At 34.1% G+C, this 27705-nt stretch overlaps 1 protein-coding gene across 1 annotated transcript in view; it reads left to right on the forward strand.

Annotated features, from left to right (window-relative positions):
* Positions 1 to 23687, forward strand: part of LOC125653351 (actin-related protein 2/3 complex subunit 4) — a 32774-nt gene extending 9087 nt beyond the window's left edge. Inside the window, exons 4-5 of the mRNA XM_048882799.2 lie at positions 22746 to 22841; positions 22944 to 23687. Of these exons, the coding sequence (XP_048738756.1) occupies positions 22746 to 22841; positions 22944 to 23120 (273 nt within the window). The 3' untranslated portion in view covers positions 23121 to 23687. The remainder of the gene's footprint in view (positions 1 to 22745; positions 22842 to 22943) is intronic.
* The last annotated feature ends 4018 nt before the right edge of the window (positions 23688 to 27705 follow it).

A 27705-nucleotide genomic window follows, 5' to 3' on the forward strand; every position in this document is an offset into this window, starting at 1 on the left:
GTAAACTAACAGATGAAGACAAGGTTAAATACGAAAGATCTCAACAAAGAGAATTCAAACTCAATTGGACAGAGGGGCGGGAATGTTTGAAATTCGATGGTGTTAAAATGGCATGCAATATTTGCATTGACAGACTGCCGGCTGCGTACCAAATAACCGCTTACAAAATTTTATCGTCGCCTCATTAAAATACAGGTACTCTTCTATAAGAGATAATGAAAATTCTGTCCTTAACTGAGGAGCTGTGGGGATTTCACAAGCATAGAAATGGAGACTGAGTAAATGTAATTATGAAGTATATCGATGTTTAATAAAGGAAATAAATGTTGTGTACTTTTTGTTTTGTTTTTTTAATTTTGTGACTTTAAATTTCGGACTGGCTTAAATTATTTCGGACTGGCTTATGTTGCCTTCTTGTCAGTCCGAATGACTGGCAATCTAAAAATGTTTTCCACAACTCTGTATTCAGGGACATCTACAAATATAGTTGACAAACTGTGTAGGGTTATGATGAGCAAGGAATCCTCTACTCAAATTGTGAAATTCATGACACCTGGGTTACGGGCTTATTGCGAGGGCAGGCTGAATGGCAAATAAAGTGAACTCTTTAACTCCTGTGGCCTATTTCACACAAAAAATCTTGTGATTAAAATGAAAATTTAAAAACATTATAATTCTTTTGCTCCTTTATTTCTGAATAAGCAAATAAGTATATACATCAGTAATGGAACTGTATTCTTACTCAGGACATAGCTGCACTTAGTTGAGTATAAAGCAGAATATTTTTTTTTACCTTAGTCATACGGTTTTTTGTTAAAATGGTCACTGGACTTCAAATAACATCACAAAAAATCATTGGTATCAACACATGATTGTCAAGGGTGAAAGTCTTGAACAGATACATCCACATCTGTACTGCTCTCTGAAATGCAATTAAAGTCCAACTAATTTTTGACATAGATTTGCTAGTCAGCCTAATCTACGTCCTAAATTTAGACGTTTTAGCTCACCTGAGCTGAAAGTTCACGTGAGCTTTTCTGATCACCTGTTGTCCATCATCTGTCTGTCCATTTATCTGTAATTTTTTTTAACCATATTTGACTTCTTCTCCAGAACCACTTGGCCAATTTCAACCAAACTTAGCAAAAAGCATCCTTGGGTGAATGGGATTCAAGTGTGTTCAAATGAAAGGCCATGCCTCCCCCCCCCCCCCCCTCCCCCTCCCTCAAAGGGGAGATAATCACAAAAATCCAAAATAGGGTGGGGTCATTTAAAAACCTTCTCAAGAACCACTGGGCCAGAAAAGTTGAAATTTACATGAAAGCTTCCTTGCAAATTTAATTTTGTTAAAATCATGGCCCCTGGGGATAAGATGAGGCACAATAAGGGATCAAAGTTTTACATGTGAATATATGATAATAATACCATATTTATATAGCACCCTTTTCATACACTATGTACGCTCAAAGGTGCTTTATATATAGGGAAAATCTTTAATGAAAATCTTCTCAAGAACCACTGGACCAGAAGAGTTCAAATTTACATGAAAGGTTCCTGACATAGTACTTATTCAAGTTTGGTCCCTAGGGGTAAGATGGGCCAAAATAGGGGATCAAAGTTTTACATGCAAATATATAGGAAAAATTTTCTTCTCAAAAACCACTGGACCAGAAAAGTTCAAATATACATGAAAGCTTTCTGACAAGGACTAAAACCAAGTTTGTGGAAATATCATTGTCCCTTTCCTTGGGGTAGTGTGGGGCCACAATAAGGGATGAAAGTTTTATAAAAAATCTCATGAACTTATTTAACCCTTTCTCTAACATACCGGTCAATTTGACTAGAGTAAATTCAGGTGACCTATTGCAATTGATTGTCGTCCGTCCTTGTGCATTAACAATTGAGCATTTTTAACTTCTTCTTGATAACTCCCAGTCCAATTCTTTTCAAATTTGGTATGAAGCATCTTTGGGACAAGGGGGGACATAAATTGTAAATTTCAGGACACCAGCACACCTGGGGCCCTAGGGGCAGGGCAAAAACTGCCCAAAATTGACCAATTTTTAGCTCTTCTGAGCCGAAGGCTCAAAGAGCTAATCATATGGCCATATGTCTGGCGTGCGGTGTGCATCAATTTTTTGGAAAAAGGGCTATATCTCCAGAACCCCTTGACCTTAAATTTTGTTTTGTTAAAACTTTGATATTTTGCTTAGTATAAGAACTAGGATCATCAAAATTTGTCAGTTGATGCATCTTAGGACCTAATATCATGTTGTCTCAAAAGTAGGTCATGGTGACCTACTTTTTGAATTTCGCAGGTAATTATTATTAAATGAATTTTGATCCATATCTTGGACACTTTTGAGCCTATGATCATCAAAAGTTGTCAGTTGATGAGTCATGGGACCTTGAAGTGCGTCATGTGAAAAGTATGTCACCATGACCGACTTTCTGAATTTTATGGCTAATCATTTATGAATACATTTTAGGTTGTTATTTCAGATACCGAGAGGTTTAGAATTATCAAACCTTGTAAGTTGATGTGTCTAGAGGCCTCAAAACATATTTATAAAAAAAAAAAGTAGGTCACAGTGACCTACTTTTTTAATTTTGCTGATATTCAAATTTCACATTTTCAATTTTAGATGCATATTTTGGACACTTTGAAAGCTAGGATCATCAAACTTTGTCAGTTGATGTATCTTGAGTCTTCATAGTTTTTTGACCAAAAAGTAGGTCACTGTGACCTACTTTTGGAATTTGACGGCTATATTTTAATATTTCAGATACTATTTGACTTACAATTATCAAACTTTGTCAGTTGATGCATGTTGAGTCTTCAGAGTGTGTTGACTAAAAAGTAGGTCACCATGACCTATTTTTGGTTTTTGACAGCTATATTTGAATATTTCAGATACTATTTGACTTACAATCATCAAACTTTGTCAGTTGATGGGTCTTGAGTCTTCAGAGTGTGTCGACCAAAAAGTAGGTCACTGTGACCTTCTTTTGGAATTTGATGGCTATATTTGAATACTATTTGACTTGTCAGTGGATGCATCTTGAGTCTTCAGTGTGTCGACCAAAAGTAGGTTACCGTGACCTACTTTTGGACAGTTACATTTAAATTTTCAGGTACTATTTGACTTAACATCATCAAACTTTGTTAATTGTTGAATCTTGGTTAGTTAGAATTTTTGCCTGTTCTACAATGTATCAGAAGAGCGATCCTAGGCCCATGGGCCTCTTGTTAAAAATCTTCTCAAGAACTGCACATGTGTAAGAAAAACTAAATGCATAGTGATGTAGAGCAGAAAGGCTTCAACCAAAATTGTAAATTTCATGATCCCCAGGGTAGGGGTTTTGACCCAAGGCCAAGGGTGGGGCCAAACTTGGTATATTGTGTTTATGTGTAAAACACTTAAATAGCATCTTTATTTAGTGCTATTGGTAATAAATTGAAACCAAGTGCAAAAAGGTCATTTATTATTTCCATAACTTTTGTCAAACTTTTTTTTTTTAATCTGTATTGTTAGAAGACATGATTATGTATCTATTTTATGTAATGATAGATTTGTCTTGCTTATTTTGTGTTGACACCAATAGACAAATCAAGTTTAATTAAATCTTTAAGTGCAGAAAGGTCATGATTAGAACACTACACCCAAAGTCAATAAAAACGTGCAATTGAGGGTTTCAAAATCATGTTTTATCGACCATTCAAAATATATATGGTAACATGCGTTTATTAATGGTAAATATCTGTTGAACACTCACCTCAAATTGTTTCAAGTTAAGTATGACAGATTATTTTTTTTACAGAAGGTCAAAGTATGGTATATTTTTCGAGATTTTTCTCACATGTAACCTTCGTTACTGATTCCTTGACATGATAATATGCAAGACAAACATTAATTTTCCATGTATTATTCCATAACTTGTATTGGAATTGACTGATCATATATTTTTCTAATTTGCGAAAGACAATAAAAACAGGTTTTCAAAGAAAATATTTAATCAACACAAGAAACTAGTTCTAATTGTAACGGGGACCGTTACAGATGTTCCCCAAACCTCCCCCAATTAAAAAGTGATGTCCTTGTGAATCTATAGGAAAAAATCATTTTATTTTAGCCTTTAATTACATGTAGTACGTTCAATATGGTCATTTCAGTACCAAGAAATGAAAGAAAGCGTTGCACGTGCATACACGCGCACGCGTGTATGATTCCGAATTTTTGTTGATGTCGTTCAACAGGCATTTGTATCATATACCCACAGTATGAATTTCATAACGTTTCCACCAAATATAAGGAAGTTATAGCGATTTTAAAATCGTCCAATCAGAAATCAGCACACGTGCATGCACGTGCTGAGCTGTAATTCTAACCACAGCAATTTGTAAGGAGTACCAAGATACATCTAAACCCCTAATATGAATAGAATTTGATGAAAAACAAAAACATTATCGTCCTTTAAAAATTGAACATTTAAAAAATGTTGCACGCGCATGCGCGTGTGCGTTGGCATTTTTTGTTACACCAACATATAGATACACATATTGTCTACATATGCTGTGAATATCATCTCATTCGCTTCATAAATAAGATAGTTACAAACGTTTTAGCATTATCCAATCAAAATGAAGCGCACGTGCATGCGCGTGCAAATTGGTAATTTTGACCATGTAAATCAGTTAAGGGTCTCAATATCTACCTATGATATGAATTTCAAGCCATTTCAATGAACAACAAAAAAGTTGGACTGATTCCAAAGTTAGCGTACAAATTTTGTAATGCGCGTGGACGGGCATGCGTGCGCGTGCTGGCAAAATAACTATTATTTTTCATATGTACAAATGATATACTATCATCCTATTTAGGTTTTATATCGCTTCCTTCAATATTCTGATTTTCCATTTTTTGTACCAAAATTGCAATGCACGTGCGCGCGCGTGCATGCACGTGCAAACAAAATGACTATCACTATGCACATCTACAAACGCTATACTATCATCCTGGAAAGTTTCATATCGATCCCTTTTGTAGTTTCTGAGAACACTACCGGACAAAAAAGTACCGGAGAAAAAGAATAATAATAATAATAATAACTAGATGCAATCTCGTTGCGAGCAACGAGTGGGTCTTCCGTCCAATTTTAGATGTGAGGAGATAAGAATTTGACTGAGATTTTCGTTCATAAATAATGATACAAATATATTGTCTCGACGTACAATTTAGCTTCGGTAATGTTTTACAAATATTGATCATTTAAGTGCTATGAATTAAAGAATCTCTGCCGCGCTCGGCCACTAATGAAAGGGGTCAGCCTTTTTTTCGACAAAAAAGTTAATAATGTTATTTACTGCGATACAAAGTCAACTGATCAGGCGAGTCATGTCGCCCGGAGGCCTTTTTTTTTTTATCATTCTAGATATACCTCGCAAAACTGAACAAATTTTGTTCTACATGTCCTATTAAAATTTTCTTGAGAAAAAAGTTATTGATTGTGACATTTATGAGACTGTTAAGGCGAGTCATAAGGCCCGTGGGACTTTTTCTTGATATCGTTTGAAAGATCTTGCAAAACTGAACAACTTTTGTTCTACATGTCTTATCAAAAGTTTTTCGAGAAAAAAGTTATTGATTGTGACACTAATCAAACTGTTCAGGCGAGCCATGAGGCCCGTTCGCCTTTTTCATGATGTTGTTCGAAAGATCTTGCAAAACTGAAAAACTTTTGTTCTAGATGTCTTATTAAAAGTTTCTTGACAAAAATGTTATAGCTTGCAACAATAACCCAACTGTTCAGGTGAGCCATGAGACCTGCAGGCCTTATTCTTAACATCGTTAGTTAACGCTTGCGAAACTGAGCAACTTTTGTTCTACATGTCTTATCAAAAGATTCTCGAGAAAAAAGTTATTAATGTTATTAATTGTGATACAAATTCGACTGTTCAGGCGAGCCATGACGCCCTGAGGCCTAGTTTTTGATGTCATTAGATAGATCATTGTAACAGAAATGCAATGGTTCAGGCGAGCCATGAGGCCTATGGGCCCATTTCTTGATATGACACGAAAGATCTCAATAAACTGTACAACTTTTGTTATATATGTCCAAGCAAAATATTTACGAGTAAAAAGTTATGATTTAAAACGTGGAAAAAAATGGACACTTTTTTAAACTCCATTTTCGACCCCTACCGAGCTTCCATACTAGGCACTTCCGGAAATTTTTAAAACCGATGTGCACAACTACAACATGTCGTCTAACATCACTGAAAATTTCAGCACTCTAGCTTTTATCGTTTTTGAGATTTTGGCTGGACAAAATGGTCATCTGAAAATCGATAAAAGGGGGATAACTTCCAACCGGAAGTGAATTTTCAAAAATTCAAAAAAAGATATAAACTTCAAATAGCAATGCATCAACCCTGAAAATTTGAAGTAAATCGGTCAAGCCATCTCTGAGAAATCCTCTGCACAAAATCGGTAAGGAAAAAAAAAAAGAATAAAAATAATAATAAGAAAAGTGAAAAATCAACAATAGAATAATAGAAGGTTCTTCCGCTGAAGACGGAAGACCCTAATAAGAAACAGAGTAAAAACAATATGTTCCCAAACTTTGTTTGGGGAACATAATTATCCGCTGTAAAAGTCAGCAATAAGATTTTAAGAGCACAAAATAAACGACTAGATATCACTTTCAATATCTTTGAAATGGCAGAAAGTTGATTAACAAATATTCTCGAACAGTTCAATATGTATGAAACATGAAAACAAAAGACAGCAATAGATATAGAACAATAGCTTTTTTGTATGTAAATGAAGTAGCGCTATAATTATGTAACGTATGTTTCAACATCCATGAAAATATTATGCCAAAATGATGTCATCATCAGTTATTCTTTACGATTGATGTTGCAAAATCATAACGACATCACTTAATTCAATGGAAATACCATTTTTAATAGAAATATAGCGTAGACAAGCAAAACAAATGACCAAATGTGTCTTTTCTTCTGAATTTGTTAATTTGCAATAAATATGTGATTAAAACAAAAGTAAAAGATTGATGTTTCACTATATAAATGTTCACAATTCTTATAGAGATAGGCCTTTTTTTTTTATTGAGTTGGTTTATGGATCCGCCGCACTGATTTTTTGGGATGTTGGGGAAAAAATTAAATGGTTTTTCACTCCTTTTTATATTTCCGACGCTGTAATTTTTCCTTTTCACCAAAAAAAAAAAAAAAAAAAGAAAGAAAGAAAAGAAATTAGATTCCGCTGGACTGGATATTTGCATGGACAGACGCCTCCGTCAATCGTTGAAATCTTGGGACAGTCCATAATATTCATGTGTCATATGTGGAATATCAGTCAACTTCAGCCGATGCTAACAATTATTCTGCACCTTAGTAACAATGCTGTTTGCTTCCAATAAGTTATCTGTTTATGAAACTAACTTCTAATTAGCATTAGTTATGCATTGCATACCATTTAGATATGTAAATCCCAAAATAAAAACAAACACTTGTTTTCAGATGGCATCCATGACGTACGTTGGGTTGCACTAATCACCTATTTAAAACAAGTATAACCCTACCTGACCTTAACATGCATACATTTTGCCAAGGATACACTTTTAAAATCTTATTAATGAATTTTAGAGAAATATTCTTCATAATTAATATGTGTAATTCTTCATATATTGAAGGAGGTTGAAAACATATTTAACATTATTGAATTCATTCATTGTATAAAATTTGTTGACTACCAATAATAAATTGATCTGACATAAAAAAAATTCAGAATTTTTTAATAAATCTTTATAGGGTTCATTTTATTTATAACTTTACTTGACTTCATAAATAAGACTTTAAAACTTAGAAGTAAATTTTTAGACAAAATATAAGCTTGGTAAGGTCTAGCTGCAATAATGTAGCCCTCTCTGATTTTTTTTTTTTTTTTTTACTGATGTAACCCTATCCAATTTTTTTTATTCGGACGTTTTCGGGATAGGGTTACAATTCCATAGGATCTCCGTAATGGTGCAAAATAATTTTATGAATAACCGACAATAAACTCTGTGTATTAGTCCCAAATGTTGTTTACACCAAAAGGAGTACCAACTTTGTGCTCGGGCATGTCTAATAAAGGTGTTTTTCATTAAATATAATGTACAGCATGCAAAATTCTTCGTCTGCTCCGCCATGCTTGTTATCGCGAGGTGGATCTAATGAAAAGCCTAAACATTGACAATCAGCGCGAAAATGTAGTTACTCGAGCCACTTCGACAAAGAAAGGAAAATCATATTGTTGCAGAAAGAATTTACACTCTGCTGTTCGGTTTTTAACTTGATTTTAAATTCAAACCTTTTCAATACCGACGAAATAGCTTTCGCCTCCATACTTGTCCATTGATGTAAATACTACCTTATATGGCATATGCAAATGACTTGACAACCGGAAGTTGAAACTTCAGTACATCAAACATGGCGCACAAATATGAATCGAGAAATTGGAATTTATCGAAATAGTTGAAAACGGTAGAATAGAGCCTCACAAATCTAAAGTTGCAGGTTGTAAATTTATATATTGACTAAGAAACATAGAATATCATTTTATTTACGTAAAGAAAGTCAGGAAATGTTTAGAATGAGCGCAAATGTTGCGGGAGTGAATCACTCCCGCATTTGCACCATTACGGAGATCCTAAGGAGTTGTAGCCCTCTCCCTAAAAAAAAAAAAAAAAAAAAATCAGAGAGGGCTACATTATTGCAGCTACTCAAGTACATGCGTGTATGATCTCATTCCACGAAATCAGTCTTTTGAGGCGCGCGTGTATGTGGGATTAAATTCTTTCAGCATTTAGCTTTTCAGTCCCAATAATGAAGAAAAAAATACTATTTAAATTAATGAAATTTATGGCTCAGGACAATTTGACAAACTCATCGAGTTTGAATTATTTATACATACAAATCAAATAAATTGCTCTCAAATCTTGAATATTTGATTAAACTTTAATATCTATCTGCGTAAATACATGTAGGTATATATTATGTACACAGTGCGCACAGAAGTCGCGTATGAATTTCACGCCAGGGGCACGTGCCGAAGTTACATAATTTGGACCAATGTTTAATCAAAGTCATTGTTTTAAACAACAAATCATTTGAAATGAGATTGGGCGGCCATGGGTTTCTGAATATTCTATACGCATGTTCAGATTTGGTTTAATCATGATTATAAACTATTGATTTCAAAACATGTTCAGAAATAATTCGTTATGTTTGTAAAATGTATCCATTTTCTTTTTCACAACGAAGAATTTGAGTAAAGCTTGTGTGTTCAGTTAAAGTAGTGTGAAATCACAGATCGCTAGTCCAGCAGCGATGAATCTCCGATATTAAACACACATTCAATTAGACATGATTGAGAAACGAACTGTATATTAAATTGCAGATTTTAAAATTGATGCCTGACTCAATGCTCTAGAGTTTTGAATTTAAAACAAATCAAACATAAGACCAGGGACATATAAACAAATATATACATCCCCGGAAAGACTGAATTATTCGAAAAATCCAATATGATCAAAAACATAACATTTTGTGTTATATTTAGGACGACAATGTTTACTTTGTGTACATGCTCTGGTTCACACGCGATGGTACCTCGAGGTGGTTACGTAATTGTAAACAAAAACAAACCCCGCGGTGTATGTAAGATGCGTGTAGTTAATGACTGAGTTATTCTATGCTTGAAGGTTTGTTTCTTCAAATAAATATAACGTTGTTTTAATAACAAACGTAGAAGAGATAACCTTTTCCTCTTTTTTTCTTTGGAACGATTGTTTATATCAAAGCTACTAAATAATAAAAACAGAAAGTTGTCGATAGATGATTTTCAAAGGAACCATAGATCACGTTAAAACCTTATTTTAAAAGAATATTAGCATTTCATGAAGTCAGATTTATCAATTAAAGCAAGTTTATTTAAGTTATACGCATATTTTTCCTCCTTCACCTACTTAATGATACGGTTACCTGTTTGCGGGTCAAGCTTTTTACTCGTATATAACACAATACTCGAGTAAAATATTATGTTTATGAGATCAATAAGATCTCAATAAGAGGAACTTTTCCAGCAAAAGCCATATCGAAATATTTACCGTTTTTGATTTATAAAGCGAAAACTTTGAAGATCCCCAGATCCCTAATTTAAGGGGCCAGCCCCTTATTAGGGATATCAAAAGAAAGCTCTTAACATTTTGCACAACTTTTGTTCTACACGTCTTAACAAAATATTTTTAGTTTAAAAGATACAAAAGAAAATATGTGTCATTTTTGGCTCCTTTAGGCGTCCTAATTTTTGAACCCTGTCAACCACCATTTCGAACGCTGTAATCAAAAAACAAAAAACGATGTGCACAACTACAATGCTCCTACTTTTCATTTTCAATGCATTTTCTGCTCAAGCTTATACAGTCTCGGAGCCTTTGTCTGGAAACCAAAGCCCCTAAAATTTTATTCAAAGGGGAATAACTCGTGAACAGAAGGGAATTTCTGAAATGTAGTACATGATTTTAAAATTGTTCTGTAAAGTTTATAAACCCTGAAAATTTGAGCAAAATTCATGCAGAAATGAGCGAGATATGAATCTTCAAAGTTAGCGTCTAGGAAAAAGAGAAAAAAAAGAATAATAAGAACTAGACACAATCTCGTTGCGAGCAACGAGTAGGTCTTCCGTCCGATTTGTTGATGCACTCGGAGTTTAAAAAAAACAAAAAAAAACAAATGAGTCCCAATTTAGTTTCCGACTTTAAGACACTTTAGATATAATCAATTTTTCATATCATAAGCTTCTGAAGCAAAGTTGCGGTGAAATTCGTTTGAAATTCGACTCTCCAGGTGAGCCATAAGGCCCGCGGGCCTATTTCTTGATGTCATTTGTTAACCCTCTATAGACTCAACAACTTTAGTTCTATATGTCTTTACAAATTATTTACCTGTAAAAAGTTATTGAGATCGACCGATATCGACAAAAAATCGACTCTACAGGCGAGCCATTAGGACCATAGGCCTATTTCTTGATATCAATCGATAGATCTCGATAAACTGAACAACTTTTGTTCAATATGTCCTTACAAAATATTTACCAGTTACAAGTTTTTGAAATCGACTGATATCGACAAAAATAGACTCTACAGGCGAGCCATGAGGCCCACAGACCCATTTTTTGATATTGATCGATAGGTTATGACACATTGAACAACTTTTGTTCAATAATGCTTTTCAAAAAATATGTCGTTTTAAAGATATGAGGCGTCAAATATTTACGATTTTGGCCCTTAAAATCTCTAATTACGTAACATATGACCTACTTTTTGATTTGATAAGATCAAGCTCGTTGAGATGAACATTTCCGCTTCTACAACTTATTATAAAATATTAATAGTTTCTGAGATATTCTCAAAAACATTTGGACCCTTCTGAACCCCTAATTTAAAGGGCCAGCCCGTTTTGCTTGATATTGTAAGAAAGGCCTTGTCATTTTAAACATTTTTTGCTCAACAAGTATTTAGAAATTCTTTACCGTTCTCGAGTTATCTCTACAAGAAATATTTAGGGGCCAAACTGTAGCTCCCTAATGGGGCCACATAGGGAAAAAACGAAATGTACATATTGTTTAGATTATCATTCTGAACAACTTTTGTTCAATAATGCTTTTCAAAATATTTGTCGTTTTCAAGATATGAGGCGTCAATTATTTATGATTTTGGCCCTTAAAATCCCTTATTACGTAACATATGACCTACTTTTTGATTTGATAAGAACAAGCTCGTTGAGATGAACATTTCCGCTTCAATGACTTATTACAAAATATTAATAGTTTCTGAGATATTCTCATAAACCTTTGGACCCTTCTGGGCCCCTAATTTAAAGGGTCAGCCCCTTTTGCTTGATATCGTAAGAAAGGTCATGACATTTCAAACATTTTTTGTTCAACAAGTATTTAGAAATTCTTTATCGTTCTCGAGTTATTTCTAGAAGTAATTTTTAGGGGCCAAACTGTAGCTCCCTAATGGGGCCACATAGTGTAAAAACGAAATATGCATATTGTTCAGATCATCATTCTGAACAACTTTTGTTCTTTATTGCTTTTCAAAATATTTGTCGTTTTCGAGATACAAGGGGTAAAAAAATTATGGTTTTGGCCCTTAAAATCCCTTATTACGTAACATATGACCTAAATTTTTATATGAATAGATTTGGATTGTTGAGATGAACATTTTTTGTTCTTTGACTTATAGCAAAATATTAACGATTTTTGAGATATTTGATCTAGACTTTGAGTCCTTCTAGATCCCTAATTTAAGGGGCTAGCCCCTAACTCTTGATATTTTCGAAAAGATCTCGTAAATGTGCACAACTTTTGTTCTACATGTCTTAACAAAATATTTGCAAGAAAAAAGATATTGGAGATCATAGGTCAAAAATCGCTGAAATCGGCGAAAAATTTTGGCATCCATTTTTTCAGGTCCAGGCGAGCCTTTAGGCAAATCGCCTCCGGTAAAATCGAATCCCCCACAAATCTTCTAAAATGTTTACTCTATCTTGTGTAGAAATTTCAAGACTCTAGCTTCAAAACTAACGGAGGAGATGTGTGGACAACAAGGCCCTTCAAAAAGTCACTAAAAGAGAGATAACTCCTGACCGGAAGTGACGTCAAGCACGAAATTTTGCAAGCAAAGTCTCGTCACCAAAAGACATCTTTCCTGAAAATTTCGTGAAAATCAATCGAGAAATGGCTGAGAAAAACGCGTGTAATACCAAGGAAAATAATAATAATAATGAAGAAGAAGAATGCGAACAATAATAGTAAGGTCTTCCGCAGGAGACGGAAGACCTTAATAATAATAATAATGAAGAAGAAGAACGCGAACAATAATAGTAAGGTCTTCCGCAGGAGACGGAAGACCTTAATAATGAAGAAGAAGAACGCGAACAATAATAGTAAGGTCTTCCGCAGGAGACGGAAGACCTTAATAATAATGAAGAAGAAGAACGCGAACAATAATAGTAAGGTCTTCCGCAGGAGACGGAAGACCTTAATAATCTTAACCAGCACAATCAGTAGAAGGTCTTCCGTTGTTACGGAAGACCTTAATAAACAAATAACATTTTTGAAGGAAACAGCATTGTTGCCATGGTGCACAATAGTCGCTATATACCACCGTCTTAAGTTGACAGTGATGAGAATATTAAAGTTGATAATAAAACATTGACCTCAAATCAAGTTCATTTTTATTACTTAACATTTTGTCATTTGAAATTTTTTTTTTTTTTTTTTTTTTTACCTCCTCTGAACGGATTTGAAAATTTTGAAATCCGTAAACCAATTTAAAAAAAAAAATTGGCCTAACAGACACATATTTTGAAACCTGGATTGCTCTTTGTTATAATAAATAATGAAAGTAACGTATGTTTCTTATTTTTCCTCTCATTACTATAAACACATCATTTCTATTTTTAAAAAATGGAAAGAAACATATTTACACATTTTTAGCAATCTGTTTACAATAATAATATAAAGTAAATATTTAATTTCCCAACACTTTGATTAAATGTATACCGAATCTTATGTTTTTGTTGCTTCTTTTGGAATACCTTTCCATAGAAACTGTCAGTATAATCCACCACGCAGTGTTATGAATGAATATTTAACGTGAACCTTAAGACATAGATGTCCCCTATTGATTTTAAGGTCAAAAGGGCAAAAGTTAAACTACTCTGGACATAAGCTATTGTTCGTTGAGAAGTCTTTTCTTGATAGACATCAAACTTGAAACACTGCCCTTACCAAAATATAAGCCCTCTGGCACACAGTTGCTGCAAATTTGCAGCGCATTTGCGGCAAGTTTGCCGCAACTAGTTGCGGCACATTTGCCGCAAGTATACTTTTCGTATGCAAATTTTTCCTCTGGCACACAGTTTGTGGCACACACTTGCTGCACACTTCTGGCACAGTGTGCGGTATATTTGCCGCAAGTATACTTTTCGTATGCAAATTTTTCCTCTGGCACACAGTTTGCAGCAAACTTGCGGCACACACTTGCTGCACACTTCTGGCACACAGTGTGTGGCATATTTGCCGCAAGTATACTTTTCGTATGCAAATTTTTCCTCTGGCACACAGTTTGCAGCAAACTTGCGGCACACACTTGCTGCACACTTCTGGCACACAGTGTGTGGCATATTTGCCGCAAGTATACTTTTCGTATGCAAATTTTTCCTCTGGCACACAGTTTGCGGCAAACTTGCGGCACACTTCTGGCACACAGTTTGCGGCACACTTCTGGCACTGTCTGCTCGAAATTAAGGGATCCTATATAAACTGTCATATTACAAAACAAAAACACAATAATAATTCAATTAATATAATTTCAAGAACAATGACATATCAAGTAATTAACATATTCAAAAATACTAATTAAAAAAAAGAGAGATTCAAAAACAGAAATGACCAGGTTCTTGTAAAATATGTTATCTATCATAGGAACAACAGTAGAAACATACTGGAAAAATGACAAATTAAAGGTAGAATTTTTCAACAAAAAAAGAAAAAAAACAAGAGAAGCATTTTTAAAATGTTACATGTATATCTTCAATGTTTTTATAACATCTATAATGTACAGGGTTTGGAAAATGTTAAGTAAAAGCTGAGTTGGTTACATAAAGCACCATGCTTAAAAAATGACTAAGTTCAACTTCACCATGCACATGTAAATTTTTCAAAGAATGCCTGATCACTTCCGAAAAGACACATGCATTTTTACAATGCTTCCATAACAGCTGTTCAAGGTCTGAAGAATGTCAAATAAATGCTGTAAGAGGAGTTGATTACAAAAAATAGGTACCAACTATTCAGGAAATGCTTTAAAAAAATGACAAAGTTCAACTAAATGTAATTTTTTTTTTAAAAAGTCTGATCACTTTCAAAAAGACACATGCACATCTTCAATGTGTCCATAACAACTGTACAAAGTTTGAGGAATATCAATTTAGATGTGCACGAGTTGATCACACAAAATAGGTACCACCTATACAAAAATTGGATAAAAAATAACAAGTTCAACTACACGTAATTAAAAAAAAAAAAAAAGTCTAATCATTTTCAAAAAGAAGCATGCACATCTTCAATGTGTTCATAACAACTGTACAAAGTTTAAGGAATGTCAAGTTAGAAGTGCATGAGGATTTGATTACACAAAATAGTTACCATCTATTCAAGAAATGCTTTAAAATGACTTAAGTTCAACTACATGTACATTTTTTTTTTAAATGTCTGATCACTTTCAAAAACACATATGCACATCTTCAATGTATTCATAACAACTGTACACAGTTTGAGGAATGTCAAATTAGAGGTATACGAGGAATTGATTACACAAAATGGATACTGTCGATTAAAGAAATGCTTAAAAAATGACGAAGTTTAACTACATGTAAATTTTTCAAAAAAATGTCTGATCACTTTCAAAAATGTACACGCACATCTTCAATGTATCCCTAACAAATGTACAAAGTTTGAGGAACATCAAGTGAGAGGTGTGAAAGGAGTTGATTACACAAAGTAGGTACTATTACAGGGACGCTATTGTCGCTTGCCCACCAGTCATTCAGCATTTTATAAACTGTTTGCACATTGTGCAACCCGACCAAAAATATATAATATAATTATAACAAGATGTGAGAGAAAACTTAAAAAAACTGCAACAGCTTCTAATCCACAAATATTGCATTGTGCAATGTTAAAAAGTTCTCGGTGAAGTCCCACCCTGGCCATGAGAGTACCAGTGATCGCGAAATGTTGAAATGTTTTACAGGACATTCGGTCTGGTAAACACAGGAACATTACCGGACCGAATCACATTTTACCAGACCGAAAAAAAGTAATATTTTTATATCAAAACATGAAAGACTTTCAGCCTGGCTCCTGGTCATTGGATTTTCATTTTAAAGGTTTACCGGGGACTGCATTATTGTTTCATTTTAATTGGAACATGTTACCGCTTTTGTATGTTTTTTTTTTTTAAATAAACGGAACTGGAAGTCGAAACGTAGCAGCGATTTTTTTTCTACCTACTGGTACAAGTACCCATTCAATTGGGGAAAATAGCGTCAAAATCGAACAAATTGGGAATTTTCTACCAATGTATAGGCAAATGATTTCAGCTAAAAGAAAAGAAAAAATACAACAAAACAAGAAGTATTCATCTCTTTACAAACTTTTTTACGGTAATATTTGTTGTTGTGAGACATAAGGAATCGTCGTAGTTCTACAAAACACACTGCCATGATCTGTACTTTCAATTTAATAACGGAAGTGAACATTTTAGTTAACTCGTACAACATTTCGTCTCAACATTGGGAAAAATCAACGGGCTTTGGCATTGGGAATGGCACCGTTTATCGGAACCAGTTATATAAGGGAAAAAATGCTGCTTAGTTTCCGAAACCGTTGCCGGAAAATCACCGGACATTCGGACCGGAAATATAACGAAGTTTACCGGACCGAGAGTCAAATTACCGGACATTTCTGCTGCATAAAGAATTTCTTTCAAGATCCAAGAGAAAAATATCAACCCACTGTGGCACTTTTCTGGCCTAAGGTCAGGTTGTGATTTAAATAGATTTGTGAATTTTGGCCATTTTAGATCAATCATGTCAAATGAAAGTTTTTAAAAAATAAAATCCTTATTAAACTAGCAAGTGCTATACAAATGATGCTATAAATGCTAGAATTGTATATACAATTAAGACAAAGGAGTTGACATGATCTTAAGGACATGTAATTAAAAAGGAGGTCTATCATTTGCATAACATGACTATGTGCATTGTGCATCAATAACAGGTTTCAGCAACATTTGCAGACAAGAATGAAATATATTCAAAATTCACACATGTAAACTATGCACTTTTCCTCAGAAAAATCTGGAGACAATCTACATGAATTTTAAAGTCAGTACTGTGAAGGAATTTATATTCTGATAAATTAATACAGACTTGTGGGCACTTATTAGGGAGAACACTGTAAACATTTACACAAGTTTCTCCATCATAGATGAATGGGAGAATAATAGGACTATCTCCATGCTGTCTGCGCCTTAGAATCAAAAACATTATTGAATTCTGGACCTTTTTCTAATCTTCCACTTTTTCAGTACTTGGTTATCACAATCACATATTGTCCGCAACAACTCTACTGTCCCATCCATTTGTTGTGATAAACTGTAAATAGTTTTTCGGTTAAGACAGAGTGCCTTTACTCACAAATACATGTAGCAGTCTCTCATCAGATTCACTTGGCAAGTGTGTATAAATTGAAATGTCATTCTTTTTTAAAAACTAAATAACACTAAGTAACTTCATTAGTGATTTATACACATTAATCCAGGCCTGCATGTTGGAACTCTCAGATATGGCAAGTTGAAGACAGCCTATCAACACACCATCACAACTTCTGTATCTTCACGACTATCATGAAATATATTCTGAAAAAGACATAAAATTGTAAATAATTACGAAATACCATTGGCCGTCCTATATACAAGTTTGCAAGGCGTCTAACATAGAAATCATTCACGGGTGTGTACATGTAATTACCGTCGCCCGACACCTGGGGCCACCGATTTTCAAAGCCGAGAAATAGTCAATGTTGCGTTATAGCCCATTGGGCTAATAAATGCAAAATTTGATGTACAACTGTTAATATCATGCTGACCAGACTTTAGGTACAAATTAACTTTATTGCCAAGACAAGATCTTCAATCCATTTTAATAACGTATATGCATTGATGGAGTGACAAAATTGAGATTCTGGAGGTCACATCCCTGATCATAATGCAGTTTAACTTTTCTAACTGGACATCTGGGTTCAGATCATAAGCATTTGAATAAAAAAAATAATCAACCATTCATTAAAAAACACCATTTACTGAATAAACTATTCAGTTTTGCAAATATAACCCGAGTAGAAAGTAAACAAAAAATAGCATAATTATTACGGAAATAGGCCTAATTATTTGTTTGTTTTTCGGCCTTTTCCCCTCTCTCTCAATTTTTTTTTTAAGTGCCTATATGGTCCTGTCCAAATGTATAAGAAAAAAAAATCCGCGATGGCTACGATAATGCAACTAGAAGGAGTCTAATCTATTCTCATACAAAGGAAATTTAAAAAAAAAAAAATAAATTCCACATAATTTCAAAGAATTGAATGAAGAATGTAAATTTATAAACGTAAACACTGACTTAAGATTTGACGCAACAACATACAATGAGCGATGGTCAGTTTCGTTTTGAACAATATATTAGAGAGTTTATAACTATAAGATACACAGTAAATCACTTACTCAATGATTGGAAGATTCTCCTCAGAATATCTGCATCAACTCCTGTTCTCGATTCATGTTCAAGATGTTTACCGGTATAACATCATGGCGTCTGTTGATATCAACTTTCGCGCTCAGCATATAATATTGAGTGAATCCCACACCCGACGCATTGAACCCGATCTCTATTTGCGATGCATAGAGCCGTAAAGCCCCATGAAGACCTACTTTGGTATACAGCTTAGATTATTCTAACTTAGTATCAATTAGCATTCCACAAACCAGAATAACGTACCTGGATAAATTATACGATATAAAGGTGAATTTTTACCACTCTCATTTGATTAATTTCAACTCACAAACCCAGTATCTGAATTGTAATCAATGTTCAGATATACATGTAAATATAAAGAAAAGAAAAAAAATCTCTCTCCCTCTCTCTCTCTCTCTCTCTCTCTCTCTCTCTCTCGCTCTCTCTCTCTCCATTTATTTAGATATAGATATTTTTTCTTCACTTTTTTTTTCTAATTAGATTAAAATTCAGATACCTGTGCACTTACATCTTATTTTAAAGGGGCATTAGTTGTGAAAGTGATGACAACCATTTTCTTTTTTTCTTCTCAAAATCTCTCGATGATATTGAAATACATATTGATGACTAATAAGAACATTTATTTTTTATTATGTACAAAAACAAGAGAATTAACCCTAATAAAACTACGTTAGATAACCGCTTTTAATGTAAAGAAATATATACGGAAGATGTATTCACTGCACCCAAATCAAATCATTTCTCAAATAAAAACAAAAACAGCATTTACATTTTGCTGACAGCATGCAAAGGTAACTAGAGAATAATTATACTGTCTTGCAAGACAATAATATTCAATCACCAAAATCACATATTCATTTTCAAGAGGTTAAAAGGTGTTTGAAATAATTAAATACAAGTGTAATTATTACTTTAATATATAATAACTATTATAGGGAAACTTTCATTGAATTCAATATTTGGTGACAAAATGACCGCTAATTCCCATTAAGACAAGAAGATGGAAGGGGTACGCAAGAAATGTTGCATATATGTTCTATTATAGAAAATGTTGTGATGGATATATTGAAATGGCTCTTTTATTCTAAATATTCAAGAAAAGTCGTGAACTTTGGTGCCCTTGCTGTTTCAGTTCTAAAATTTTAAGAAAAAAGTTGTGAACTTCTGGCATACGATTCTGAATACCAAAGAAAAAGTTGTGGTGCACTTCTGGCACACAGTTTTGATTCTGAATACCAAAGAAAAAGTTGTGGTGCACTTCTGGCACACAGTTTTGATTCTGAATACCAAAGAAAAAGTGGTGCACTTCTGGCACACTGTTTCATTTAGGAAAATTTGTGGTGCACTTCTGGCACACTGCGCCACTAGTGGCACACTGTGTGCTGCTAGTGGCACACTGTATGCCGCTAGCGGCATTAGCTGCACACCTCTGGCAAACAGCTCTGGCACACTGATTTGTTTGCCGCAAACTTGCGGCAAATTTGCAGCAAACTTTACATTTTGGTAAGGGTGGTGCCCCCTTATGAATAGATGACCTCCATTGGATTTCAAGTCAGAAGGTCAAAGGTCATACTAAATTACTCAAATGACCAGTTGCTTATAAGTATTTTGAGAGATCAACTTACATGTATCATTATGGTAGCCTTTGACCGGTAGTTAAACCTTTATTTTCACTGTCTATACAGACATTCTACCTTTTCAGTATTGCCACACAGGGAGCATATAATATTATTTCTAAAACATTTTTTCATGGTTCTTATATTTTAATACTTTTTTTTTTATGGTAGTTATTCTGTACTTCTGCTCTCACAAGCGCCATTTCTGAAAAAATAAATAAAAAATTAAAAACAATTAGAATAATATTATGTAATGGAATTTCTGGTAACATACGTTACACTCAAATAAAATATTTTTAAATGATTTCTCTATAAGATTGCATAAAACAATCATCAGAGATTAACCCCTTCATTTCTAAGATATATTATGAAAAGATGCTGAAGTTTAGAAAATTGATAAATGTAGAGTTGCATATAGTTACAAATTATTGTATCATAAATAAGATAGTAGCAGAGAAAAGCATGGCCTGTATTTCTTGCAAAGGATATCTGTATATGCTAGTGAATACGGGAACAATAACACATTTGTTTCTTCATAACATAGTTGATATTCAATAAACATATCGTTAATGATGATATTTTGTCAATTATGATGTAGTTCAATATTTGATGTCTAATCATGCAATCATTTCATTAAGTAACATACGTTACTTTGAGTAACGTATCTTACCAGCGTTCTACTCAATGTAATTCTTACACCAGTGGAATTTCGAGATATTTGGAATACGATACACATTCTTTGATATCAGAAGAACAAATTCAGACCAAAACATTCCATCTGCTTAATCAATATTGTATATCAAACATTGCAGTTGTTGTAACAGTACTTACCGTAAGAGAAAATTAATCCTAATTCTCAAAGTTTAACATGTATTGACTTTCAAACTCAAATGTTCATAGTAGACGTTCATGTCGTATACCACATCATGCAGACAGAGAGCAAAAATACGCGGGAAATTGTTATATCATTCCCTTTAATCAATTTCTCGGTAACGAATGTTACATCTTGACACGTTTGTCAAATTTCAGACCAACCAATGACTTCTGCAAAAGAAATGTTTATATTTTCATTCTCTGTACACTACGAGATTTTCACAAAAGGGATAACATTTGCTCTGCAAATACGTTTTCATAAAAAGTTTATTGTATCGTATGTTACATTTCTAAAATCGAAATGCAAAATTTTGAGAATAATGATAACTTCTTCTCAATGCCACATCCAAATATCGCTTGATGAATATTTTCCCAAACTTTTTTAATATTTTAGCGCCAAAATAGATAAAAAAAACATAAAGATAATACGAAATCTTTGTCCATGCATTGGGTGTTTAATTGACCCTATAATCTGGCAACATGGAGTAATATATACACCACTGCTTAAAATCATACGCAAAAGGTGTTAAACTTTTATTGAATGAAAATTTAGGAAATACAAATGATATTAACGCAAAGAAAATTAAAAAACATGCTCTCAGATTTTTATATTTGCTTGTTCAGTTTTAAAAATTGAGTCGGCGACAGTCACGTATGTTACAAAATTAGGGTATCTACGCTTCCTACCAAGTTTATAAGTAAAGGGGGAAATAAAAAGTATACCATGCCTAGGGAGGCTATGGGTCCATGAATGTATAGCACACAAAATATATGATTTGATATAGCTTAATTTCTAATAAAGTGCCGGCGACATCGATTGCACGCTTTTATTGACTTTGAGTGTGTAGCTCAATAACAAGCATTACGACCCCAGTTTTTCTTTTTAATTTCCTAATTCTCCTTTAATGTAGAAATCAAAAAAAAAAATTCGCAAAAAATTTACATTACTCCAAATCTCAGGTGCGAACCTCTTTAATGTTGAGCTGTCATATCATACCATGATCTGTGACCTTGGTCTTATCCAGAACAGCAAGATCATGTTAGTCATATTGGTGTTGAGGCATCTGTATTATGTGAATTCATTTTCATTTATGTTAATTATGATCTGTTAGGACAACAGTATGGGGTCAAAATTTTTCTTGGGAATAAAGATTGATAAATCTTTTATTAAAAATCACAACAGCAAGGCCAAGGTGACTCAGGTGAGCGATGTGTTATGAAATGAGCCCCAGGACACCAAACAACTAAACTAAACATTTAGCACAGAGATAGACTGCATTGTTATACTTCCACCAAAAACTGCAAGAGTTAAATTCAGTACCCAAGGATAAAGCTATATTGATCATTTTGTGTGTGTGTTGGGGGGGGGGGATTGTCTTTTTTTTTTTTAAAAATTCTTGACTCCCGACTATATAGCATTCAAATAAAATTGATAGCAATAGATTTGGGTGGTATGTAGAAATCACCATGTCTGTCTGTCTACATGTCCATTTCCTATCCTTCTCTCTCACTTTGCTTCTAGACTTCAACATTGTAATAAAAAGACATTAGAAGCTTATTCATTGCAGAAAGGTGGCTTATTACCTGATGATGTGTATTGACCGATCACAAAATCTTAAGTTCTCTCTATCCATGTTTGAAAAATGTACTCATTGCACCAGTTTGCATCATCAATATGCAACACTTCATACATACATGAAAGGATTTACCCCAGTAGTGTGTGATACTCTAGTTACTATTATGGCCTGTGGGCCTCTTGTTTAGAATTTTGATCAATTTAGTAATTTTATAAATGTTTATATTTACAGGCAGATGATATTGAAAAGATTTTATGTCACAAATTCATGCGGTTCATGATGATGAGAGCTGAACATTTCACAGTGCTTCGAAGAAAACCTGTAGAGGTAATGCTAAAACAAAATATGAACTGTATAAAGTAACATTGACTGAAAGAATGGTTAAGTTTCGTGATGAATTTTAAGAAATGTGTTCTGTTGATTTTTCAGGGATATGACATAAGCTTTCTCATCACAAATACGCACACAGAGCAGATGTACAAACACAAGCTTGTTGATTTTATCATTCATTTCATGGAGGAAATAGACAAAGAAATTAGTGCTATGAAATTAGCAGTGAATTCGAGAGCCCGAATCAGTGCAGAAGAATTCCTTAAGCGTTTCTAAACTCTAATCCTGTGCATCTATATTTTATGCATATATGTATGTATAGCACAAAATGTGAATAATTACCATATTCATCCTAGTAAGTGCCAAGAGTGCTTGGAAAATTTAAGAGCGGGGGTATTTTAGAAAGGGATACATTTTTAGAACACCCGATTCACTCAGTTGACCTATTGTGATATTCCATCTGCTGCCTTTTTTCTTGGAAACATGTTCCCAGTCTTTAAACCTCAAGTACTAGACTAGTAGTTTTAATTTTACCAATTTTAGTGTAAATCAGAATTAGCTGAGAGGAACAAATTGAGGTCTTGAGGTGGTCATAGTTCCGAGATACTTCAAGCAACACATCCAGATTCATTGTCTTGTTGCTTGATTCTCAGATAACCATACTGTGGGTGTTATTGATAAACATTTCGTATGATAACAGTAAGGGATTGTATTTGTTATATATTAAATAAAGGGGCACTTAGTGGGGTGAATAATCATTTTTATCCTTGTCATTTTGCAATAATTCATAGGATATCTGGTATGAAAAAGATACTGTATTAAATTTATTTTGTTATGAGATTAGCTATGTCTGATTTATTTTATTGAAGGAAGTTGGTTCTGATTACCTTGGATTTTAATATTTGTATTCACTGTGTGTATACGAAAATATATGTTGTGCCTCACAATACACGAGATCAACAAAGGGAAACTCAGAATATTGAATTAAGGCTGGCATGCTTTGCATCAAAGATCTGTATGATGAAAATGTCATACTTCATAACATGACACATAATTTTCACTGGAATTTCGAGGGGAAAGAGAAAGAATATATTCAATGTTATTTTATGAAATTTGTTGCCAGCAAATTTTCCAATATGTATGACTGTAAAAAAGCACACCATATCAATGTTGAAACAACCATCTTGATCTATTTTTAGGTCACCGGAATAAACTGGGTGACCTATTGCAGTTGGTCAGTGGCTATCATTGTGCATAACAATTGAACATTTTTAACATCTTGATAGCTAACATTCCAATTCTTTTTAAATTTGGTAATGTAGCATCTTTGGGATAAGGGGGCATAAATTTTTAATTTCAGGACTCTCAACCCCCCCCCCCCCCCCGGCGGGGGGGGGGGGGGGGGGTCATAGGGGTGGGACAAAAACTTTTTAAAAATTGACCAATTTTCATAATCTTCTTCTCTACAACTGCACATCTGTAAGAAAAACTAAATGCATAGTGATGTAGAGCAGGAAGGCCTCTACCAAAATTGTAAATTTCATGATCCCCAGAGTAGCTGTTCTGACTCCAGGGTGGGGCCAAAATTGGTATATATAATATATGTTTATGTGTAAAATATTTAAATAACATCCTTTGTAGTGCTATTCATAATGATAATAAACTGAAACTGAATGGATATTTAGAAGGAGCAGGTAGTCCTTCACAGAAATTGTAAAATTTGATGATTTCCAGATATAGGGGTTTGAACGTATTAGGGTGGGGCTAAAATGGTCAGTGATTAAATGTGTTAACAATTCAACATATTTAACTTCTTGATAACTGCCATTCCAATTCTTTTCAAAGTTGGTATGAAGCATCTTTGGTACAAGGGTGACAAATTACAAAATGTAGTATTCCTCACCCTGGGTCCTTGGGGGCAGGACAAAAATTGACCAATTGTCAAAAATCTTCTCTACAACCACACATCTGAAAGAAAATCTAAATGCATAGTGATGTAGGGCAGGAAGGTCTCTACCAAAATTGTAAATTTCATGATCCATGGGGTAGAGGTTCTGACTCCAGGGCGGGGGCCAAACTTGGTATGTAGTGTTTATGTGTTATTTTAAAACCATCTCCACAAGTCAAGGGTTCTTAATTTGTTACCTCACACTATATCTTGACATCAGTCACCATTCAAAATATGGGCTCGAGATGGAGGATATGATTGGTGTTGTGGCATGGAGCCAATTATGCATGGGCTTTTATAATTGGTCGAAAATAAAATTAAACAGGCATGGTGCAGCATCAGCAACATGGGTGTATTTGTGGCTGTCAATTGATTTTCAGAAAGAAGATGGATGAACTTGCCGAACATTAAGCCTATTCATGATTGGGCACCGGTCGGGAATCGAGAGTTTAAAATCGGCATTGATGGTACCCGTATTTAAAAACTGACTATAGCAGAACAAGCTCTTGCGTATTGAATCAGTTGAGAAATGTAAACACCATATGCAGGTGATAATGGAATATTGCTACATAAATATGGGAAGTTGACGATGGAGAAGTTGAAATCATCCCGTTTGTCATAAAGTTGAGTTGTTACTTTGCCATTAATATCTACTTTCAATAAAATATAAAGTATGAAACAGAAGTGGTGTCTTTTATTTCGAGTTCACTGGGATATATTGAATCGACATATGAATGAAAATTATTGTTAATCGTCGATATATCTAAATGTCGAATTGAAGGCCACAGCAAGAGATTTTTTCTTTTCACATAAAAGTTTTTGAATGGATTCTGCTTCATAGGAATACAAGAACAGGTCAGCTAACAAAAAGGAGCACAATTCATGCCCATGGGGATTCCAACAGACTGTTGGAAGACCTGATCACCAAAGACCACGAAGATATTGTCAATGAGGAACTCCAGCATGTTTTATATTTCAACCTCGGAGTACTTGTGCGTGGAATAGAGTGGCGTTTAACAAAGTAATTTTGTGGGTGACTGATTACTAGATAGAAATATTTGCGTTTTCCGTTTTTGTTGAAGAAGCAACTGTCTATGATGTCAAAAAGTCTAGTCTTTAATTCATCGTGAGAAATGGTCATGTAAAGAGTTGAAAAGTCATAGGTTTTGATGTTGATTTCAAAAAAGTTTTGTGATTTCAAGTTTACTAAAAGTTCTTTGGAATTTTTTAGAATCCACATTTGATTTACACCATTTCTGGCATATGTAGTCGCACAGTACGCTTGAAGTTTCTCCTTCACAGCTGTTAATATTTTCGTGAGTAGCATAGATAGGGGCTTGGTAGAACATTAATCGGATCCAGCAATGTATCTTTGTAAGGGTTTTTATGAAGTTTAGGAATCCAGTATAGGTACGGTAACTCATATTCATCCGACCCAATGACTGGGATACTAAATGAGGCATGGTTTTGAAGAATTTCATCTTTTGAAAGAGCAGTTGGAGTATAAGTACGATTACCAAAAGTGGAATTAAAGTTCGTTTAAAATACAGTTGTAATAACGAGCCTTACAAACAAAGACAATGTTGTTACAAAATTTGTCAGTTGGAACCAAAACATATTCCTCATGTAACCTATCTAATTCTTTTATCGCCTCTGGTGTACTAAACACAGAAGGATAGATGGTACGTACTTTTGTTTTCATATGTTTAATGCGGGATTGTAATATTCCTCTTATACTTTTGATCCATTCTGACAATGTATCAAGTTCTTTTTCGTATTTAGCCCATCGTCTGGCATAATCCTCGACAGCATTCATAATAGAAATGAAGTTCTGTCGCCAATTGAAAGTCCGAGGTTCTCTGTATTTAGGACCTTTTAGAATAAGTGATTCGAGGTCCTCGTTTTCAACTATATCAACATCACCAGTAATTATTGTCCAGCTGGACTATAGTTGAAAGAAGATGAAGAACAAGAACACATAAGTGGATTAAGTATAAGATGGTCTATATCTAGGCAATGCAAACTTTGTTTATAATTAAAAGGTTTGGATGCAATAGTAGTAGTATATTTGTAGGAAATACTGGGTGTAGACTTGAACCTGAAATAAGTTGGAATACACGACTGGACTTTTTTATAACGAAGAATGTTGCTTAGGTTGACGGTATCTATTCCTTTGTTTGTAAATTTTAGCTTACGGAACTGGCGGCATGATTTGGAAGGAATATCATCCATGACCCCTGTTGGTTTAAAAAGCCTGTGATTGGCAACATCCATAATCATATAGAACTTTCAGTCTATATTCAGGTGTTGAAAAATCCAAGTATAGACTAGCTGTAGCTTCTCGAAATAACGTATGTAAAACTCTCAATGGAACAAAGTAGAGTTTGTGCGAATATGATGTGGACATATATGAACGATGTCCATGACTGCGTTTCCGTCTTTGAGTATTGGGAAAGAGTCCCATCACATTAACATTATTTCCTTGTGCACTAGTCAAAGGGGTATAGCGCACTTGGTATGCAATTTCGCCTACATAAATACCTTTTTCTTGAATATCATTTTTTTTTTTACAAATATTCTGCTATACAATGTCAATTTATACTTGTGTTTACCCAAATTACTCAATAAAGATATCAATATGTTGATAGTATCTTTATTTGATAAGCATAAACATCATCGTGTTTATATAGAGTATATAGTAGATGTAACGTAATGGGCATAAAAAATTGCAAACTGTTGCAAAAGTCCACCTTAAACCAGAAATAAAACACTGAAATTGTTTTACTTGCTTATGACTGTATGCAAGGTGAAGATAACGAACAGTGATCAATCTCATAACTCCTACAAGCAATACAAAATAGATAGTTGGGCAAACACAGACCCCTGGACACACCAGAGGTGGGATCAGGTGCC

Source organism: Ostrea edulis, chromosome 7 (genome assembly GCF_947568905.1).
Source record: "Ostrea edulis chromosome 7, xbOstEdul1.1, whole genome shotgun sequence".
NCBI classification, from domain to species: domain Eukaryota; kingdom Metazoa; phylum Mollusca; class Bivalvia; order Ostreida; family Ostreidae; genus Ostrea; species Ostrea edulis.